Source organism: Tetrao urogallus, assembly GCF_951394365.1.
Source record: "Tetrao urogallus genome assembly, chromosome: 3".
Lineage (NCBI taxonomy): Eukaryota > Metazoa > Chordata > Aves > Galliformes > Phasianidae > Tetrao > Tetrao urogallus.
Window position 1 is genome coordinate 530,942 of NC_136815.1, and position 19,910 is coordinate 550,851.

The 19,910-nt window shown below is 57.1% G+C and overlaps 1 protein-coding gene across 1 annotated transcript in view; it reads left to right on the forward strand.

Moving 5' to 3' along the window:
* Positions 1–18,643, forward strand: part of HSF1 (heat shock transcription factor 1) — a gene marked incomplete at both ends in the record, with an annotated part of 74,543 nt that extends 55,900 nt beyond the window's left edge. Inside the window, 7 exons of the mRNA XM_079533377.1 lie at positions 1,234–1,370; positions 3,791–3,848; positions 3,930–4,024; positions 15,939–16,044; positions 16,155–16,220; positions 17,883–17,952; positions 18,588–18,643. Of these exons, the coding sequence (XP_079389503.1) occupies positions 1,234–1,370; positions 3,791–3,848; positions 3,930–4,024; positions 15,939–16,044; positions 16,155–16,220; positions 17,883–17,952; positions 18,588–18,643 (588 nt within the window). The remainder of the gene's footprint in view (positions 1–1,233; positions 1,371–3,790; positions 3,849–3,929; positions 4,025–15,938; positions 16,045–16,154; positions 16,221–17,882; positions 17,953–18,587) is intronic.
* Between the last annotated feature and the right edge of the window lie 1,267 nt (positions 18,644–19,910).

Here is a 19,910-nt window from a genome sequence, read left to right on the forward strand (position 1 = left end):
TCAGAGCGCCCTGCCAATGAACGCGACGGATCCGACGCCGCTGTGGTCCCGCTCGGATGGAACAAAGCTGGAGCGAAGCGTGGCCACGGGGCTGTGGGTGGGCTGCCCGCCTCCCTGCTCGCTCTGAGCCCGATGGGATCCTTCGCCTGGGAAGGAGAATCCCAACGGCCGGGAGCACAGCGGGGCAGCCCCGAACCCACGGCTGCCGAGCGTCTGCGGCTCCCCGCGTGCCTTTGCTTTGAGTCGGAAGGGGCTTCTAAAGGCCATCTGGTCCGACTCCTCTGTTGGATCAACCGCGCTGGGGGTGCAATAAATCCCCCTCTCGTGCCATTGATGAAGCGGTTGAAGGGTCCCCCTCCCCCTGGGGACACCGCCGTCACCGGTCCCCAACCATCGACCCGCTGAGCCATCCGCCACCGCTGCCTCTGTACCATCTGCAGCCATCTCCTGCTTTGCCCTGGAGGACATCGCTGTCACCAGTCCCCATCCGTTGACCCCCTGAGCCATCCACCACCATTCTCTGTGTACCATCTCCAACCATGTCCCACTGTCCCGTTGGGGACACTGCTGTCACCAATCCCCATCCATTGACCCACTGAGCCATCCACCACCAACTCTGTGTACCATCTCCAACCATGTCCCACTGTCCCCTTGGGGACACCGCTGTCACCAATCCCCATCCACTCACCCCCTGTGCCACCCACCACCACTCTCTGCTCATGATCTCCAGCCATCTCCCCCCACCCCCTTGGCCGATCCCCATCCATTGACCCACGAGCCATTCAGCCATTCACCGCTGCTCTCTGTGTGCCATCTCCATCCATCTTCTCATCTCAGATGATGCACAGAGAGCAGATGGCATCTGTGTTCACTTCAACTCCTCGAGTCGTTTTGCTTCTTAGCAAGACTGACATCGAAATGCAGTCATTTCCCGTCGGCCGTTACTGGAGTGGAAATCTTGTATTTCCTGCAATTTCTGTTGTCGTAGCATCGTAGAACCTTTTGGGTTGGGAGGGACCTTTAAAGGTTTCCTGGTCCAATTCTGTCCATCTGTAGATCCTCACCGTACAAATTCCACCTTTCCTGGAGGCGTAAAAGCGGAGGTGCTGAGTGGGAGGGGAAAGCTTCAAGTCGGAGCATGGAAAAGTCCGAGCGCTGAGCGGTCCAGGAAAGGAATCTGGTGTTGGTATGTTTTCCTCTTTCCAAGAAAACGTGCTGCCCTTGTCATTCCAGGCTTCCTCCCCAGCGTACAGCGGCTCCAACATCTATTCCCCGGATTCATCCACCAACTCTGGTCCCATCATCTCGGACGTGACGGAGTTGGCTCAGTCCAGCCCTTCAGCATCTCCCAGCGGCAGCCTGGACGAGAGGTGAGCGGGCAGCTCTGCGCTGCCGGGAGCCCTTTGCTGTGCCTGGGGGTCACCTGTGGGCGCCCTCACGTTCACATGGAGCTCCCCAGGCCCTGGTTTGTGCCCGCTGCACTGTCTCCTATTCCTGGGCACGGCAGTGGGGCTGGGTTCCCTTGGTTCCCTCCGACCCAACCGCGCCGTGGTTCTGTCATCTTCCAGGACCCTCCCAACCCAACCCATTCTGTGACTCTGTGTCCCTGTGGTCTTTAAGGACCCTTTTCCTGCCCAACCCGTTCCACGGGGCCAAGGTGTTACAGCAGCTCCTTTTTTAGTGCCAGCATCGCTGGAAGAACAGAAATGGACCCGGCACCTCGAGGAAGCCGCTCGTGCACCCCTGCCCCCACCTCTGGGATGGCCAAAGCCTCCCCAGCACCCGCAGTGCTGCTGTTCCTCCCGTGAAGCACGGGGGGCTGTTGAGCTGAGCCTTGTGGGCCCATCTTTCTTTATCACGTTGTGGTCTCTTTTTTTCCCCCCTCCTCTTTCACGGCTTATTTCCGGCTTCGGCTCTTCCCCCGAGGCGCTGGATCACCCACAGATGCCATTTATTGCCTCCATACCCCCTGCTAGCAACGCCGGCGCTGAAATACAGACCAGACGTTTGCTAAATGGCCCCTTTCGTGTTCCTTATTGCTGTTGCTGGCCTTTCCAGCGGGGCTGATGGAGCCTCTTCCACCCCAAACCACTGAGCTCGGGTGGTTTCCATCCACGCAATGGGGGGCTGAACCAAAGGAGCCACCTTCCGTTCCCACAGCAGCGCAGGGCTGCATCAAAAGCTGCTTGGTTTCAACTGCGCTGATGCAAAAAAACCCAACCGCCACCTCCTGCCTGCGACCCCCCTGCCCACAAGTGGGGCACTGAGCGGCATCGGTTTGGTCAAGCGTTGATCAGATGGTCAACTACTGATCAGCTGTTGGTCAACTGGTTGTCAAGCATTGGTCAACTGCTGGTCAACCGTTAGTCAGCTGTTGGTCAGCTGTTGGTCAGCCATTATTCAACTGTCAGTCAACCGTCGATCAGCCATGGGTTAACTACCAGTCAACCACGGATCAGCTGTCAGTCAACTGTTGGTCAACCACGAGTCAGCTGTCAGTCAACCACTGGTCAACCGTTGGCCAACCACTAGGCAACTGTTGATCAACCAGACGGTCAACCATTGGTCAACCATTAGTCAACTGTTGGTCAACTGTTGGTTAACCATTAGTCAGCAGCAGTCAACTGCTAGTTAACCATTGGTCAACCTTTAGTAAACTGTTGGTCAACTGTTGGTCAACTGTGAGTCAGCTGTCAGTCAACTCCTGGTCAACCATTGGTTAACTGTCATTTGGCCATTGGTCAGCTGTCAGTCAACCACTGGTCAATAGTTGGCCAACCACTAGGCAACTGTCAGTCAACTGCTGGTTAACCATTGGTCGACCTTTAGTAAACTGTTGGTCAACTGTTGGTCAACCATGAGTCAGCTGTCAGTCAACCAGTGATCAGCCATCGGTCAACTGTCATTTAGCCATTGGTCAGCTGTCAGTCAACTACTGGTCAATAATTGGCCAACCACTAGGCAACTGTTGGTCAACCAGATGGTCAACCATTGGTCAGCTGCAGTCAACTGCTGGTTAACCATTGGTCAACCTTTAGTAAACTGTTGGTCAATTGTTGGTCAGCCATGAGTCAGCTGTCAGTCAACTGCTGGTTAACCATTGGTCATCTTTTAGTAAACTGTTGGTCAACTGTTGGTCAGCCATGAGTCAGCTGTCAGTCAACCAGTGATCAGCCATTGGTCAACTGTCTTGTAGCCATTGGTCAGCTGTCATTGGTCAACAATTGGTCACCTGTCAGTCAACCATTGGTCAATAATTGGCCAACCGCTAGGCAACTGTTGGTCAACCAGATGGTCAACTGTTGGTCAACTATTAGTCAACTGTTGGTCAACTGTTGGTCAGCCATGAGTCAGCTGTCAGTCAACCAGTGTTCAGCCATCAGTCAACTGTCATTTAGCCATTGGTCAGCTGTCATTGGTCAACAATTGGTCAGCTGTCAGTCAACCATTGGTCACTGATCGTTCTGTCAACTACTGGTAGACTGTTGGTCAACGATTGGCAAACTGTCATCCACTGGTCAAGTGTTGGCTGCCTGCTGGTCAACCAGGACGCCCGGTAGCAGTCGTGCAGAACTCCGGTGCGCCGGGGGAGCTGCTCCAAACGGGAGATGCAGAAAAAGCCACATCAGGGGAGCTGGTTAGGATCAGAGTCGGGGAAGAAACATTTGGGGATGCTTCCAGCCTCGTCCCTGTGGCCGCCCCGAGGCTTTGCATGCGCAGGATTTCTGCCTGGAAGCGCACCCGGAAGCCGCCCCTGCGAGATGCTCACCCTCCTCTGTCTTCCCCCCAGGAGCAGCCCCGTGGTCCGCATCAAAGAGGAGCCCCCCAGCCCCTCCCGCAGCCCCAAGGTAGAGGAGGCCAGCCCAGGGAACCCCCCCGCTGTCGAAACCCCTCTGTCTCCCTCCACCTTCATCGACTCCATCCTGCAGGAGAACGAGCCCAGCACCACGACCGCCGCGGCCGGCAACAGCACCGCGCAGCCTCAGCCCCAGGAAAAGTGCCTCAGCGTTGCCTGCCTCGACAAGTGAGTGCCCCCCATCCGGGTTCCGAGGTGCTGCAGTCATTGGTGTAAAGGTGGATGTTTCTGTAGGGTAACAGAATCAGAAAACGGGTGGGCGCCTCGCTCCAATCTATAGGAGGGAGATGAGGTTCTTCTAACGAGTGCGTGAGATGAAGAAACAACGTTCGGTTCGTACGTTGTTTGTTACAACGTATTTGTGTTTATGTTTATTATTGGGGCCTGTCCTCTTCAGTATCTGTATTGATGACCTGGAGGAGGGCATCGAGTGCAACCTCAGTACATTCGCAGGTGACACCAAATGGGCTGGAAGCGTGGATCTGGGGTGGAGAGGCCCTACAGAGGGATCTGGACAGGCTGGAGGGCTGGGCTGAAGCCAATGGGATGAGGTTCAACAAGGCCAAATGCCGGGTCCTGCACTTGGGCTACAACAACCCCAGGCGACGCTGCAGGCTTGGGGCGGTGTGGCTGCAGGATGGCGTAGAGGAAATGGACCTGGGGGTATGGATGGATGCTGGGCTGAACAGGAGCCAGCAGTGTGCCCAGGTGGCCAAGAAGGGCAATGGCAGCCTGGCCTGCATCAGAAACAGTGCTGCCAGCAGGAGCAGAGAGGTGAGCATCCCCTGTGCTCAGCTCTGGTGAGGCCACACCTCGAGTGCTGTGTCCAGTTTTGGGCCCCTCACTGCAAGAAAGACATGGAGGCCCTGGAACGTGTTCAAAGGAGGGCAATGAAATGGTGAGGGGTCTGGAGCACAGGGCTGATGAGGAGAGGCTGAAGGAGCTGGGAATGTTCAGCCTGGAGAAGAGGAGCTCAGGGCAGAGCTCACTGCTCTCTATGGCTGCTGAAGGCAGGCTGCAGGGAGCTGGGGGTCGGCCTCTGCTCTCGTGCCATCAGCGATGGGAGCAGAGGGAACGGCTTCAAGCTGCGGCAGGGGAGATTCAGGCTGGGCACGAGGAAGAATGAGGTGTCAGAAAGGTGGGCAGCACTGCAATGGATGCCCAGGGAGGTGGTGGAGGCACCGAGCCTGGGGGTGTTGAAGGAAAGGCTGGATGCTGTGCTGAGGGCCGTGGTTCAGTGGGAGCTGTTGGTGATGGGTGAGCGGTTGGACTGGGGGAGCTTGGAGGTCTTTTCCACCCTCAATGATTCTATGATGCTATGATTCTATACCTAAATCCTAATCAGGGAGACGGGGAAGGGAAGGAGGGCGATAGAAAAGATGGGAAAGAAGCAAGAATTGCGTAAAGCGGGGATGGGTCACCACCAGGATCCGGCAGCGTCCCGTTGCGCGGCGTTTGAAGGTCCGAGGCCGAAGCGATGGGGGGGGAGCAGCAGCATGGCGGCCTTGGGCAGCAAGCAGGCAGCAGGAGGCGGCGGCGGAGCCGATCCGGGAGGAAGCAGCAGCGCTCAGGAGAGTTGGTCACCGTGCAGGAATTGCGTAGCGTGAGGAGTCTGATGTCAGAGCCCTCTTCTTCCACTTCAGCACGCAGGCATCACTTTGTGAGGAATCTGTTAGTCAGAAATCCTGTTCTTCTTCATGAGGAATCGGTAGCCGGAAAACCTGCCCTCATGGTTTTCGGTTCCTCTTTTATCCTCCTTGTTCTCCTGCCTACGTGACAAGGGTGGGCCTTGAGCAAGAGCCATCGAGTGCCCCTGAGATGGCCGTCATCCTGAGATAAGCCCACACCAAAGAGCGCCGCACAGCCATTCAGCTGCAGCTCGTCTCTCCTCCTTGCCCCTGGCCTTGTCCACCTGTGTCCTTCAGACAAAGCATTTCACAATCCTTGCCCAGGACTTGTCCGTCAATGTTCTCCAGGAAAAGGGTTTCTCAACCCTTTCTCAACCCTTTCTCAAACCCAGGACATGCCTGGATTTGAACATCTCCATCTGTGTCCCCAGCAAGCTTTGAGACACTGATGTTAATAGGATAATATCTTACAGGGGGTTGGAATGGACCTTGAAGATTGAGGAGCCATGAGATGGTTGGGTTGGAAGGGACCTTGAAGATGGCAGAGCCATGAGATGGTTGGGTTGGAAGGGACCTTGAAGATGGCAGAGCCATGAGATGGTTGGGTTGGAAGGGACCTTGAAGATTGAGGAGCCATGAGATGGTTGGGTTGGAAGGGACCTTGAAGATGGCAGAGCCATGAGATGGTTGGGTTGGAAGGGACCTTGAAGGTGGCAGAGCCATGAGATGGTTGGGTTGGAAGGGACTTTGAAGGTGGCAGAGCCATGAGATGGTTGGGTTGGAAGGGACCTTGAAGATGGCAGAGCCATGAGATGGTTGGGTTGGAAGGGACTTTGAAGGTGGCAGAGCCATGAGATGGTTGGGTTGGAAGGGACCTTGAAGATTGAGGAGCCATGAGATGGTTGGGTTGGAAGGGACTTTGAAGGTGGCAGAGCCATGAGATGGTTGGGTTGGAAGGGACCTTGAAGGTGGCAGAGCCATGAGATGGTTGGGTTGGAAGGGACCTTGAAGATTGAGGAGCCATGAGATGGTTGGGTTGGAAGGGACTTTGAAGGTGGCAGAGCCATGAGATGGTTGGGTTGGAAGGGACCTTGAAGATGGCAGAGCCATGAGATGGTTGGGTTGGAAGGGACCTTGAAGATTGAGGAGCCATGAGATGGTTGGGTTGGAAGGGACTTTGAAGGTGGCAGAGCCATGAGATGGTTGGGTTGGAAGGGACCTTGAAGATGGCAGAGCCATGAGATGGTTGGGTTGGAAGGGACCTTGAAGGTGGCAGAGCCATGAGATGGTTGGGTTGGAAGGGACCTTGAAGATTGAGGAGCCATGAGATGGTTGGGTTGGAAGGGACCTTGAAGGTGGCAGAGCCATGAGATGGTTGGGTTGGAAGGGACCTTGAAGGTGGCAGAGCCATGAGATGGTTGGGTTGGAAGGGACCTTGAAGGTGGCAGAGCTGTGAGATGGTTGGGTTGGAAGGGACCTCAAGGATGGCAGAGCCATGAGATGGTTGGGTTGGAAGGGACCTCAAGGATGGCAGAGCCATGAGATGGCTGGATTGGAAGGGACCTTGAAGATTGAGGAGCCATGAGCCACTGAATGAATGGTTGGGTTGGGAGGGTCCTTGCAGATCACAGCACAGAATTTTTGGGTCGGAAGGGTCCTTGCAGATCACAGCACAGAATTTTTGGGTCGGAAGGGTCCTTGCAGATCACAGCACAGAATGGTTGGGTCAGAAGGGTCCTTGCAGATCACAGCACAGAATGGTTGGGTCGGGAGGGTCCTTGCAGATCACAGCACAGAATGGTTGGGTCGGAAGGGTCCTTGCAGATCACAGCACAGAATGGTTGGGTCGGGAGGGTCCTTGCAGATCAAAGAAGCACAATGGTTGCATTGGAAGGGACCAAAGACCCCCCAGCGCCACCGTGCCTCATTCTGGCTGCTCCCCACCCCCCACGGCCGCAGGCAGCTGCAGGGATGGGGCACCGCAGCTCGGTGCAGCAGCGCCGGGGCTCCGCTCCGCATTCACTGCGCTGGAGCTCAGCTCTGCACGCAGGCACCCGGCCCCCCCTGCCCTTCTGTCGGGGCAGAGCTCAGCCCGGACCCCCCCCATGTGCCCCCCCCAGGGGCTGTGGCCGCATTCCTGCCCTGGTGGGATGCAGTAATGAGGAGGTGTGGGCTGATGGCTGGCGGTTATGGGGTGACCCCGGGGCACCGACGGCCACGGCGGCCCCTGTTATCACACAGAGCACACGGCCTCCTCCTGCCCGGAACTGAGGGGCACTGAGCCCCCGGGGTGGGATTGAAGCCCCCAGGGGTGGGATTGAAGCCCCCAGGATGGTATTGAAGCCCCCCAGGATGTCATTGAAGCCCTCCAGGGTGGGATTGAAGCCCCCAGGATGGTATTGAAGCCCCCCAGGATGTTATTGAAGCCCTCCAGGGTGGGATTGAAGCCCCTGGATGGTATTGAAGCCCCCAGGGTGGGATTGAAGCCCCCAGGGTGGGATTGAAGCCCCTGGATGGTATTGAAGCCCCCAGGGTGGGATTGAAGCCCCTGGATGGGATTGAAGCCCCCAGGGTGGGATTGAAGCCCCCAGGGTGGGATTGAAGCCCCTGGATGGTATTGAAGCCCCCAGGGTGGGATTGAAGCCCCTGGATGGGATTGAAGCCCCCAGGGTGGGATTGAAGCCCCCTGGGGTTAAATTGAAGCCTTCCAGAGTGAAATTGAAGCCCCCCGGGGTGGGATTGAAGCCCCCTAGGATGTTATTGAAGCCCCCAGGGTGGGATTGACGACCCCTGGCGTGATATTGAAGCCCCCCAGGATGGTATTAAACCCCCCCAGGGTGGGATTGAAGCCCCCTGGATGGTATTGAAGCCCCCCAGGATGGGATTGAAGCCCCCAGATGGGATTGAAGCCCCCCAAGATGGGATTGAAGCCCCCCAGGGTAGTATTGAAGCCCCCTGGGATGTTACTGAAGCCCCTCAGGAAGGTATTGAAGCCCCCCTGAGATGTTATTGAAGGATGGGATTGAAGCCCCCTGGGTGGATTTGAAGCCCCCAGGATGGCAATGAAGCCCCCCGGATGGGATTGAAGCCCCCCAGGATGTTATTGAAGCCCCCAGGGTGGGATTGAAGCCCCCCAGGGTGTTATTGAAGCCCTCCAGGGTGGTATTGAAGCCCCCCAAGATGGTATTGAAGCCCCCCAAAATGGGACTGAAGCCCCCCCAAGATGGTATTGAAGCCCCCCAAAATGGGACTGAAGCCCCCCCGGATGGGACTGAAGCCCCCAGGGATTGAAGCCCCCCGGATGGGATTGAAGCCCCCCAGGGTGGGATTGAAGCCCCCTGGGTGGTATTGAAGCCCCCCAAAATGGGATTGAAGCCCCCCGGGGGTGGGATTGAAGCCCCCTAGGATGTTATTGAAGCCCCCGGGGTGGGATTGAAGACCCCTGGCGTGATATTGAAGCCCCCCAGGATGGTATTAAACCCCCCCAGGGTGGGATTGAAGCCCCCTGGATGGTATTGAAGCCCCCCAGGATGGGATTGAAGCCCCCAGATGGGATTGAAGCCCCCCAAGATGGGATTGAAGCCCCCCAGGGTAGTATTGAAGCCCCCTGGGATGTTACTGAAGCCCCTCAGGAAGGTATTGAAGCCCCCCTGAGATGTTATTGAAGGATGGGATTGAAGCCCCCTGGGTGGATTTGAAGCCCCCAGGATGGCAATGAAGCCCCCCGGATGGGATTGAAGCCCCCCAGGATGTTATTGAAGCCCCCAGGGTGGGATTGAAGCCCCCCAGGATGTTATTGAAGCCCTCCAGGGTGGTATTGAAGCCCCCCAAGATGGTATTGAAGCCCCCCAAAATGGGACTGAAGCCCCCCCGGATGGGACTGAAGCCCCCAGGGTGGGATTGAAGCCCCCCGAATGGGATTGAAGCCCCCAGGGTGGGATTGAAGCCCCTGGATGGTATTGAAGCCCCCAGGGTGGGATTGAAGCCCCCTGGGGTTAAATTGAAGCCTTCCAGAGTGAAATTGAAGCCCCCCGGGGTGGGATTGAAGCCCCCTAGGATGTTATTGAAGCCCCCGGGGTGGGATTGAAGACCCCTGGCGTGATATTGAAGCCCCCCAGGATGGTATTAAACCCCCCCAGGGTGGGATTGAAGCCCCCTGGATGGTATTGAAGCCCCCCAGGATGGGATTGAAGCCCCCAGATGGGATTGAAGCCCCCCAAGATGGGATTGAAGCCCCCCAGGGTGGTACTGAAGCCCCCTGGGATGTTACTGAAGCCCCTCAGGAAGGTATTGAAGCCCCCCTGAGATGTTATTGAAGCCCCTTGGGATGGGATTGAAGCCCCCTAGGTGGATTTGAAGCCCCCAGGATGGCAATGAAGCCCCTTGGGATGGGATTGAAGCCCCCAGGATGTTATTGAAGCCCTCCAGGGTGGGATTGAAGCCCCCCAGGATGTTATTGAAGCCCTCCAGGGTGGTATTGAAGCCCCCCAGGATGTTATTGAAGCCCTCCAGGGTGGTATTGAAGCCCCCCAAGATGGTATTGAAGCCCCCCAAAATGGGACTGAAGCCCCCCCGGATGGGACTGAAGCCCCCAGGGTGGGATTGAAGCCCCCCGAATGGGATTGAAGCCCCCAGGGTGGGATTGAAGCCCCCCAAGATGGGATTGAAGCCCCCAGGGTGGGATTGAAGCCCCCAGGGTGGGATTGAAGCCCCCCAAAATGGGATTGAAGCCCCCAGGGTGGGATTGAAGCCCCCAGGATGTAAATGAAGCCCCCTGTGATGGTATTGAGGCGCCCGCAGCCTCCTGCGTGTCTGTGCAGGACAAGGCCCTGTGTCCATGTGTCCCTGTGTCCGTGTGTCCCTGTGTCTGTGTGCCTGTGTGTCCATATGTCTTTGTGTCCGTGTGTCCATGTGTTTGTGTGTCCGTGTGTCCCTGTGTCCGTGTGTCTGTGCATCTGTGTGTCTGTGTGTTCTGTGTCCATGTGTCCGTGCATCTGTGTGTCTGTGTGTCCTGTGTCCGTGTGTCCCTGTGTCCATGTGTCTGTGTGTCTGTGTATCCATGTGTCCTCTGCCCGTGTATCTGTGTGTCTGTGTCCGTGTGTCCGTGTGTCCATGTGTCCGTGTGTCCGTGTGTCCGTGTGTCCCTGTGTCTGTGTGCCTGTGTGTCCATATGTCTTTGTGTCTGTGTGTCCCTGTGTCCATGTGTCCGTGTGTTCGTGTGTCCGTGTGTCTGTGCAGTGCAGCAAGGATGTGTCCTTGTGTCCATTGAATGCAGCATGGCTGTGTCCATGTGTCCATGTGACCTGCTCAGGTCCTGGCAGGGCACAAAGTTCTGCTGCTCAGGTCCTGGCAGGGCACAAAGCTCTGCTACTGAGGTCCCGGCAGAGCACAAAGCTGTGCTGCTCAGGTCCCAGCAGAGCACAAAGCTGTGCTGCTCAGGTCCCAGCAGAGCACAAAGCTGTGCTGCTCAGGTCCTGGCAGAGCACAAAGTTCTACTGCTCAGTTCCTGGCAGGGCACAAAGCTGTGCTGCTCAGGTCCTGGCAGGGCACAAAGCTGTGCTGCTCAGGTCCTGGCAGAGCACAAAGTTCTGCTGCTCTGGTCCCAGCAGAGCACAAAGTTCTACTGCTCTGGTCCTGGCAGGGTGCAAAGCTGTGCTGCTCAGGTCCTGGCAGAGCACAAAGTTCTACTGCTCAGTTCCTGGCAGGGCACAAAGCTGTGCTGCTCAGGTCCTGGCAGGGTGCACATCTCTACTGCTCCCCTCCTGGCCGTGGCAATGGCAGCCCCGAGGTGCCGCTGCCCTAACGAGGTTTCTCCTTAATGAGAAGCACTGCGGGTTGGGATGAGGCCGCGTCACGAGGGCTGCTGGCTGAGCTGGGGCTGGCGGTGCAAGGCGGCGCCGTCGTCGCGCTGTCGTGCAGTGGGATATCAGGAAAGAGGAGGGGAGGGGGGAACAAAAGCTGCTCTGTGTGGGCACAGCGCTGCCAGGGAGGAGGCAGAGCGCGAGGGAGGGATGCATCCCGGGTGTTTTAGGGGGGGTGAGGATGGGAACCAAAGGAGTGGGTGAGGGGCGCAGTGGGCGCTGGGTCGGGCTGTGCCTGCAGCGCTTCTGGTCTTTTTCTGGTGGGTCACTGCAGGTGGAACCATAGAGGTGGTCGGGTTGGAAGGGCCAGAGCGTGGAGGCATGGGGTGGGTTGGAAGGGTCCTTAGAGGCCGTAGAGGAATGGAATGGTCAGGTTAGAAGGGTTCTTAAAGATCATAGATGCATGGGATGGGTTGGAAGGGTCCTAAGAGGCCGTAGAGGCATGGGGTGGTTGAGGTAAAAGGGTTCTTAAAGATGGTAGATGCATGGGATGGGCTGCAAGGGTCTTTAGAGGTCGTAGAGGCATGGAATGGTCGGGTTAGAAGGGTTCTTAAAGATCATAGATGCATGGGATGGGTTGGAAGGGCCCTTAGAGGTTGTAGATGCATAGGATGTGTGGGTTGGAAGGGTCCTTCAAGGTCATGGAGCCATTGAATGGGACGGGTTGGAAAGGTTGTTACAGATCATAGAGCCGTGGGATGATTGGGTTGGAAGGGTCCTTACAGATCACACAACCACAGCATGGTTGGGTTGGATTGGAAGGGTCCTTACAGATCACACAACCACAGCATGGTTGGGTTGGAAGGGTCCTTACAGATCACACAACCACAGCATGGTTGGGTTGGATTGGAAGGGTCCTTACAGATCACACAACCACAGCATGGTTGGGTTGGAAGGGACCCTCCAGCCCCACCGCTGCCGTGGGCTGGCTGCCCCCAGCTCAGGCTGCCCAGGTCCCACCCCCAGCCTGGGGCACCTCCACAGCTCCGGGCAGCAGTGCTGGGGCTGCACCGCCTCTGGGTGAAGGATTTCCCCACGTCTGAACCCAAATCTCCTCTGCTGGGTCTGTCCCTCCTGTGCTGAGTGACGCTGCAGCCTCAGAGCAGCCCTGTGCCCTGTGGCCTCGCTGCAGCAGCTCTGCATCCCTTGGTGCTGATGAAGCAGCTGATGGAGGTGCTGTGCCAGGGGGGACTTCACCAAAGATCACTGTGTGGATCTTTATGGCGCCCTATGGATCCTTATGACACCCCATGGGTCCCTATGGCACCCTGTGTGATCCCTATGGCTCCTGATGGATCCTTATGGCACCCTGTGGATCCCTATGGCACCCTATGGATCCCTATGGCACTCTATGGATCCTTATGGTACCGTATGGCTCCCTGTGGCACCCTGTGTGATCCCTATGGCTCCCTATGGATCCTTATGGCACCCTATGGCTCCCTATGGCACCCTGTGGCACCCTGTGTGATCCCTATGGCTCCCTATGGATCTCTATGGCTCCCTATGGCACCCTGTAGATCCCTATGGCACCCTAAGGATCTCTATGGCTCCCTATGGATCCCTGTGGCACTCTGTGGATCCTTATGGCACCCGATGGCTCTCTGTGGCACCCTGTGTGATCCCTATGGCTCCCTATGGATCCTTATGGCACACTGTGCATCCCTATGGCACCCTAAGGATCTCTATGGCTCCCTATGGATCCTTATGGCACCCTATGGCTCCCTATGGCACCCTGTGTGATCCCTATGGCTCCCTATGGATCCTTATGGCACCCTGTGGATCCCTATGGCACCCTGTGGATCCTTATTGCACCCTGTGTGACCCCTATGGCTCCCTGTGGATCCCTATGGAGCACCCTATGTATTCCCGTGGCACCCTAAGAATTCTTAATGGTTCTCTATGGATCTCTGTGGCTCGCTATGGATATGGCACCCTATGGATCCCTGTGTCATCCTATGGATCCCCATGGCACCCTAAGGATCTCTATGGCACTCTATGGATCCTTATGGCACCCTGTGTGATCGCTATGGGTCCTATGGATCTTTATGGCACCCTAAGGATCTCTGTGGCACTCTATGGATCCTTATGGCACCCTAAGGATCCCTGTGGCACCCTATTGATTCCTGTGGCACCCTAAGGATTCATATCGCTCTGTATGAATCTCTATGGCTTCCTATGGATCCCTGTGGCACCCAATGGATCCCTGTGTCATCCTATGGATCTCTATGGCACTGTATGGATCCTTATGGCACCCTATGGGTCCCTATGGCACCCTATGGATTCCTATGGGTCCCTATGGCTCCCTATGGATTCCTGTGACACCCTTTGCAATCCCTATGGGTCCCTATGGCTCCCTATGGCACCCTATGGATTCCTGTTGCATCCTATGTGATCCCTATGGCACCCTATGTGATCCGTATGGCACCCTATGGGTCCCTATGGCACCCTATGAATTCCTGTGGGTCCCTATGGCTCCCTATGGATTCCTGTGACACCCTATGGATTCCTGTGTCTCCCTATGGATTCTTATGACCCCCTAAGGATCCCTGTGACACCCTATGCAATCCCTATGGCACCCTGTAGGTTCTTATGGCAGCCTATGGGTCCCTATGGCTCCCTATGGCACCTTATAGATTCCTATGGGTCCCTATGGCTCCCTATGGATTCCTATGGCACCCTATGGATTCCTGTGGCACCCTATGGGTCCTTATGGCACCCTATAGATTCCTATGGGTCACTATGGCACCCTATGTATTCCTGTGGGTCCCTATGGCTCCCTATGGCACCCTATAGATTCCTATGGGTCCCTATGGCTCCCTATGGATTCCTATGGCACCCTATAGATTCCTATGGGTCCCTATGGATTCCTATGGCACCCTATGGATTCCTATGGGTCCCTATGGCTCCCTATGGCACCCTATAGATTCCTATGGGTCCCTATGGCTCCCTATGGCACCCTATGGATTCCTATGGGTCCCTGTGGCTCCCTATGGCACCCTACAGATTCCTATGGGTCCCTATGGCTCCCTATGGATTCCTATGGGTCCCTGTGGCTCCCTATGGCACCCTACAGATTCCTATGGGTCCCTATGGCTCCCTATGGATTCCTATGACACCCTATGGATTCCTGTGGCACCCTATGCGTTCCCTATGGCACCCTATGGATTCCTGTGACACCCTATGCGTTCCCTATGGCACCGTATAGATTCCTATGGCTCCCCATGGTCCTTATGGCACCCTATGGATTCCTATGGGTCCCTATGGCACCCTATGGATTCCTATGACACCCTATGGGTCCTTATGGCACCCTATGATTCCTATGGGTCCCTATGGCTCCCTATGTCACCCTATAGATTCCTATGGGTCCCTATGGATTCCTATGGCACCCTATGGATTCCTATGGGTCCCTATGGATTCCTATGTCACCCTATAGATTCCTATGGGTCCCTATAGCTCCCTATGGCACCTTATAGATTCCTATGGGTCCCTATGGATTCCTATGGCACCCTATGGATTCCTGTGGCACCCTATGGGTCCTTATGGCACCCTGTGTATTCCTGTGGGTCCCTATGGCTCCCTATGGCACCCTATAGATTCCTATGGGTCCCTATGGCTCCCTATGGATTCCTATGGCACCCTATAGATTCCTATGGATTCCTATGGCACCCTATAGATTCCTATGGGTCCCTATGGATTCCTATGGCACCCTATGGATTCCTGTGGCACCCTATGGGTCCTTATGGCACCCTATGTATTCCTGTGGGTCCCTATGGCTCCCTATGGCACCCTACAGATTCCTATGGGTCCCTATGGCTCCCTATGGCACCCTACAGATTCCTATGGGTCCCTATGGCTCCCTATGGATTCCTATGACACCCTATGGATTCCTGTGGCACCCTATGCGTTCCCTATGCCACCCTATGTATTCCTGTGACACCCTATGCGTTCCCTATGGCACCCTATGGATTCCTGTGGCACCCTATGGTCCTTATGGCACCCTATAGATTCCTATGGGTCCCTATGGCACCCTATGGATTCCTATGACACCCCATGGGTCCTTATGGCACCCTATGATTCCTATGGGTCCCTATGGCTCCCTATGTCACCCTATAGATTCCTATGGGTCCCTATGGATTTCTATGGCACCCTATGGATTCCTATGGGTCCCTATGGATTCCTATGTCACCCTATAGATTCCTATGGGTCCCTATAGCTCCCTATGGCACCTTATAGATTCCTATGGGTCCCTATGGCTCCCTATAGATTCCTATGGCACCCTATGTATTCCTGTGGCACCCTACGGGTCCTTATGGCACCCTATGATTCCTATGGGTCCCTATGGATTCCTGTGGCACCCTATAGCTCCCTATGGCACCCTATAGATTCCTATGAGTCCCTATGGATTCCTATGGCACCCTATGTATTCCTGTGGCACCCTATGGGTCCTTATGGCACCCACTGGTTCTCCGGGCCGCCTGGTCTGGTGGCGGGCGCCCCTTGCCCCCATCAGCGGGTTGTAACTCCGCCATCCTTTTTCCATCCATGCCGCGCTGTGACCGCATGGCTCACGGTCTCCCTTCTCCCCGCACTCAGGAACGAGCTCAACGACCACCTGGACACCATCGACTCCAACCTGGACAACCTGCAGACCATGCTGAGCACGCACGGCTTCAGCGTGGACACGAGCGCGCTGCTGGACGTGAGTGCTGCAAACCCCCCCCTCATTCCCCAGCACCCCAAAACGTCGTCCGTCTGTCCATCCATCCCCCTTGTCTCAGCTCCCCGTCCCCAACGCCGCTCCTTTTGCAGCTCTTCAGCCCTTCGATGACGGTGACGGATATGAACCTCCCCGACCTGGACAGCAGCCTCGCCAGCGTGAGTAACGGCACCAGCAGGCAGGAAATGGCTCAGATGGGGGGGTTGCAAAACAGGCAGGCCCGAATTTGGCATGCTGGGGGCTGCAGCAATGCAGGGGGTGGCTTGCAGCGTTACAGGATCAGATTGCAGCGGTGCAGAGGCGGCTTGTGGCTCAAGGGGGGGGGTTGCAAAACAGGCAGGCCCGAATTTGGTGTGCTGGGGGCTGCAGCAATGCAGGGGGCGGCTTGCAGCGGTGCAGAGGAGGCTTGCGGTGTTACAGGATGAGATTGCAGCGGTGCAGAGGCGGCTTGCAGCGTTACAGGATCAGATTGCAGCGGTGCAGAGGCGGCTTGCAGTGTTACAGGATCAGATTGCAGCGGTGCAGAGGAGGCTTGTGGCTCAAAGGGGGGGGTTGCAAAACAGGCAGGCCTGAATTTGGCGTGCTGGGGGCTGCAGCAGTGCAGAGGCGGCTTGCGGCGGTGCAGGGCGGTTGCCAGTTGTGCAGAAGCAGATTGCAGCCATGCAGGGGCAAATGGCAGCAGTGCAGGATCAGATTGCACCAGTGCAGGTTCAGATTGCAGCTGTGCAGGGGTAGATTGCAGGCATGCAGGGGCAGATTGCAGCAGGGCAGGATCAGATTGCAGCCATGCAGGGGCAGATTATAGCAATGCAGGGGCAGATTGCAGCAATGCAAGGGCAGATTGCAGCCATGCAGGGGCAGGTTGCAGCTGTTAATTGTCAGATTGCAGCAGTGCAGGATCAGATTGCAGCCGTGCAGGGGCAGATTGCACCAGTGCAGGATCAGATTGCAGCAATGCAGGGGCCGATTGCAGCCATGCAGGGGCAGATTGCACCAGTGCAGGATCAGATTGCAGCCATGCAGGGGCAGATTGAAACTGTGCAGGGTCAGATTGCACCAGTGCAGGATCAGATTGCAGCTGTGCAGGGGCAGATTGCAGCTCTGCAGGGGCAGATTGCAGTCGTGCAGGGGCAGATTGGAGCTGTGCAGGATCAGATTGCAGCCATGCAGGGGCAGACTTCAGCTGTGTGGGAGCAGATTACAGCAATACTGGGGAAGACTGCAGCAATGCAAGGGCAGATTATAGCAATGCAGGGGCAGATTGCAGCCATGCAGGGGCAGATTGCAGCAGTGCAGGGTCAGATTGCAGCGATGCTGGGGCAGATTGCAGCTGTTCATTGTCAGATTGCAGCCATGCAGGGGCAGATTGCAGCTGTGTGGGAGCAGATTACAGCAATATTGGGGAAGATTACAGCAATGCAGGGTCAGATTGCAGCCATGCAGGGGCGGATTGAAGCTGTGCAGGGGCAGACTGCAGCCATGCAGGGGCAGATTGAAGCTGTGCAGGGGCAGACTGCAGCCATGCAGGGGCAGATTGCAGCCATGCAGGCGAGATTGCAGCAGTGCAGGATCAGATTGCAGCCATGCAGGGTCAGGTTGCAGCTGTTCATTGTCAGATTGCAGCCATGCAGGGGCAGATTGCAGCTGTGCATGGACAGATTGCAGCGATGCAGCATCAGATTGCAGCAGTGCAGGGTCAGATGGGAGCAGTGCAGGGTCAGATTGCTTTGCACACACTGAAATCCCCGCTCGGCGGCTGCGGCACGGATGCCTCTGCAGTTCTGCGCCGTGCCCTGACGGCCCCTCTGCTCTCCCTGCAGATCCAGGACCTGCTGTCGTCGCAGGAGCAGCAGAAGCCCTCGGAGGCCGAGGCCGGCGCAGCAGACGCAGGTACGTGGCGCTGCAGTGCTGCAGGACACGGCTCTGATCAGGCAGAGGCTTGGACACCTAACGGTGCGCCCAGCAGCCGCAGCGACGGCGAGCCCTGCCTGCGAGGGCGGACGGCGAGCGCTACGGCCCTGCAGCAATGCTCCCATGGCCCCATGGCATCCACACCCCCCATGGCATCCACAGCCCCCCATGGCATCCACAGCCCCCATGGCATCCACAGCCCCCCATGGCATCCACACCCCCCATGGCATCCACACCCTCCATGGCATCCACAGCCCCCCATGGCATCCTTACCCCCCATGACATCCCCAGCCCCCCATAATATCCCCACCCCCCATTTCATCCCCACCCCCCAAAATTGTATCCCCACCCCCCATTTCATCCTCAACCCCTTGGAATCTCCACCCCCCTATGTCATCCCCAACCCCCATTTCATCCACACCCCCCATGTTATCCTTACCCCTCCATGGCATCCCCACCCCCCCATGGCATCCCCAACCCCCATTTCATCCTCAACCCCTTGGAATCCCCACCCCCCAAGACATCCCCACCTCCCCATAACATCCCCACCCTCCATGTCATCCTTACCCCCCCATGATATCCCCACCCCCCATGACATCCCCACCCCCCCCAAGGCATCCCCACCCCCCATGACATCCCCACCCTCCATGTTATCCCTACCCCCCCATGACATCCCCACTCCCCCATTTCATCCCCACCCCCCTATGTCATCCCCACCCCCCGTTTCATCCCACCCCCCAAGCCATCCCCACCCCGCAAAGCATCCCCACCCCATCATGGCATCCCCACCCCTCTGATGCATTCCCACCCTCCATTTAATCCCCACCCCCCATGACATCCCCACCACCCAAAGCATCCCCACCCCCCATTTCAACCCACCCCCCATGTCATCCCCACCCCCCATTTCATCCTCAACCCCTTGGAATCCCCACTCCCCCATGTCATCCCCAACCCCCTGGCATCCCCACCCCCCATGGCATCCCCACCTCCCCATAACATCCCCACCCCCCATGTCGTCCTTACCCCCCCATGACATCCCCACCCCCCATGTCATCCCCACCTGCCCATTTCATTCCCACCCCCCATTTCATCCCCACCCCCCATGACATCCCCACCTCCCCATTTCATCCCCAGCCCCCCATGATATCCCCACCCCCCATTTCATCCCCACCCCCCAAAATTGTATCCCCACTCCCCGTTTCATCCTCAACCCCTTGCAATCCCCACCCCCCTATGTCATCCCCACCCCCGTTTCATCCCCACCCCCCAAGCCATCCCCACCCCGCAAAGCATCCCCACCCCATCATGGCATCCCCACCCCCCTGATGCATTCCCACCCCCCATTTCATCCCCACCATCCATGTTATCCTTACCCCCCCATTTCATCCCCACCCCCCATGTCATCCTTACGCCCCCATGACATCCCCACCCCCCCATGGCATCCCCACCCCCCATGACATCCCCACCTTCCCATAACATCCCCACCCTCCATGTTATCCTTACCCCCCCATGTCATCCCCAGCCCCCCATGACATCCCCACCCCCCATGGCATCCCCACCCTCCATTTCATCCCCACCCTCCATGTTATCCTTACCCCCCCCATGGCATCCCCAGCCCCCCATGACATCCCCACCTTCCCATAACATCCCCACCCCCCATGACATCCCCATCTCCATTTCATCCCCACCACCCCATGACATCCCCACCCCCCATTTCATCCCCAGCCTCCATGTCATCCTTACCCCCCCATGACATCCCCACCCCCCCATGGCATCCCCACCCCTGCATGGCATCCCCACCCCCCATGGCATCGCCACCCCCCATTTCATCCCCACTCCCCCATTTCATCCCCACCATCCATGTTATCCTTACCCCCCATGGCATCCCCAGCCCCCATGACATCCACACCCCCCAAGGCATCCCCACCCCACAAAGC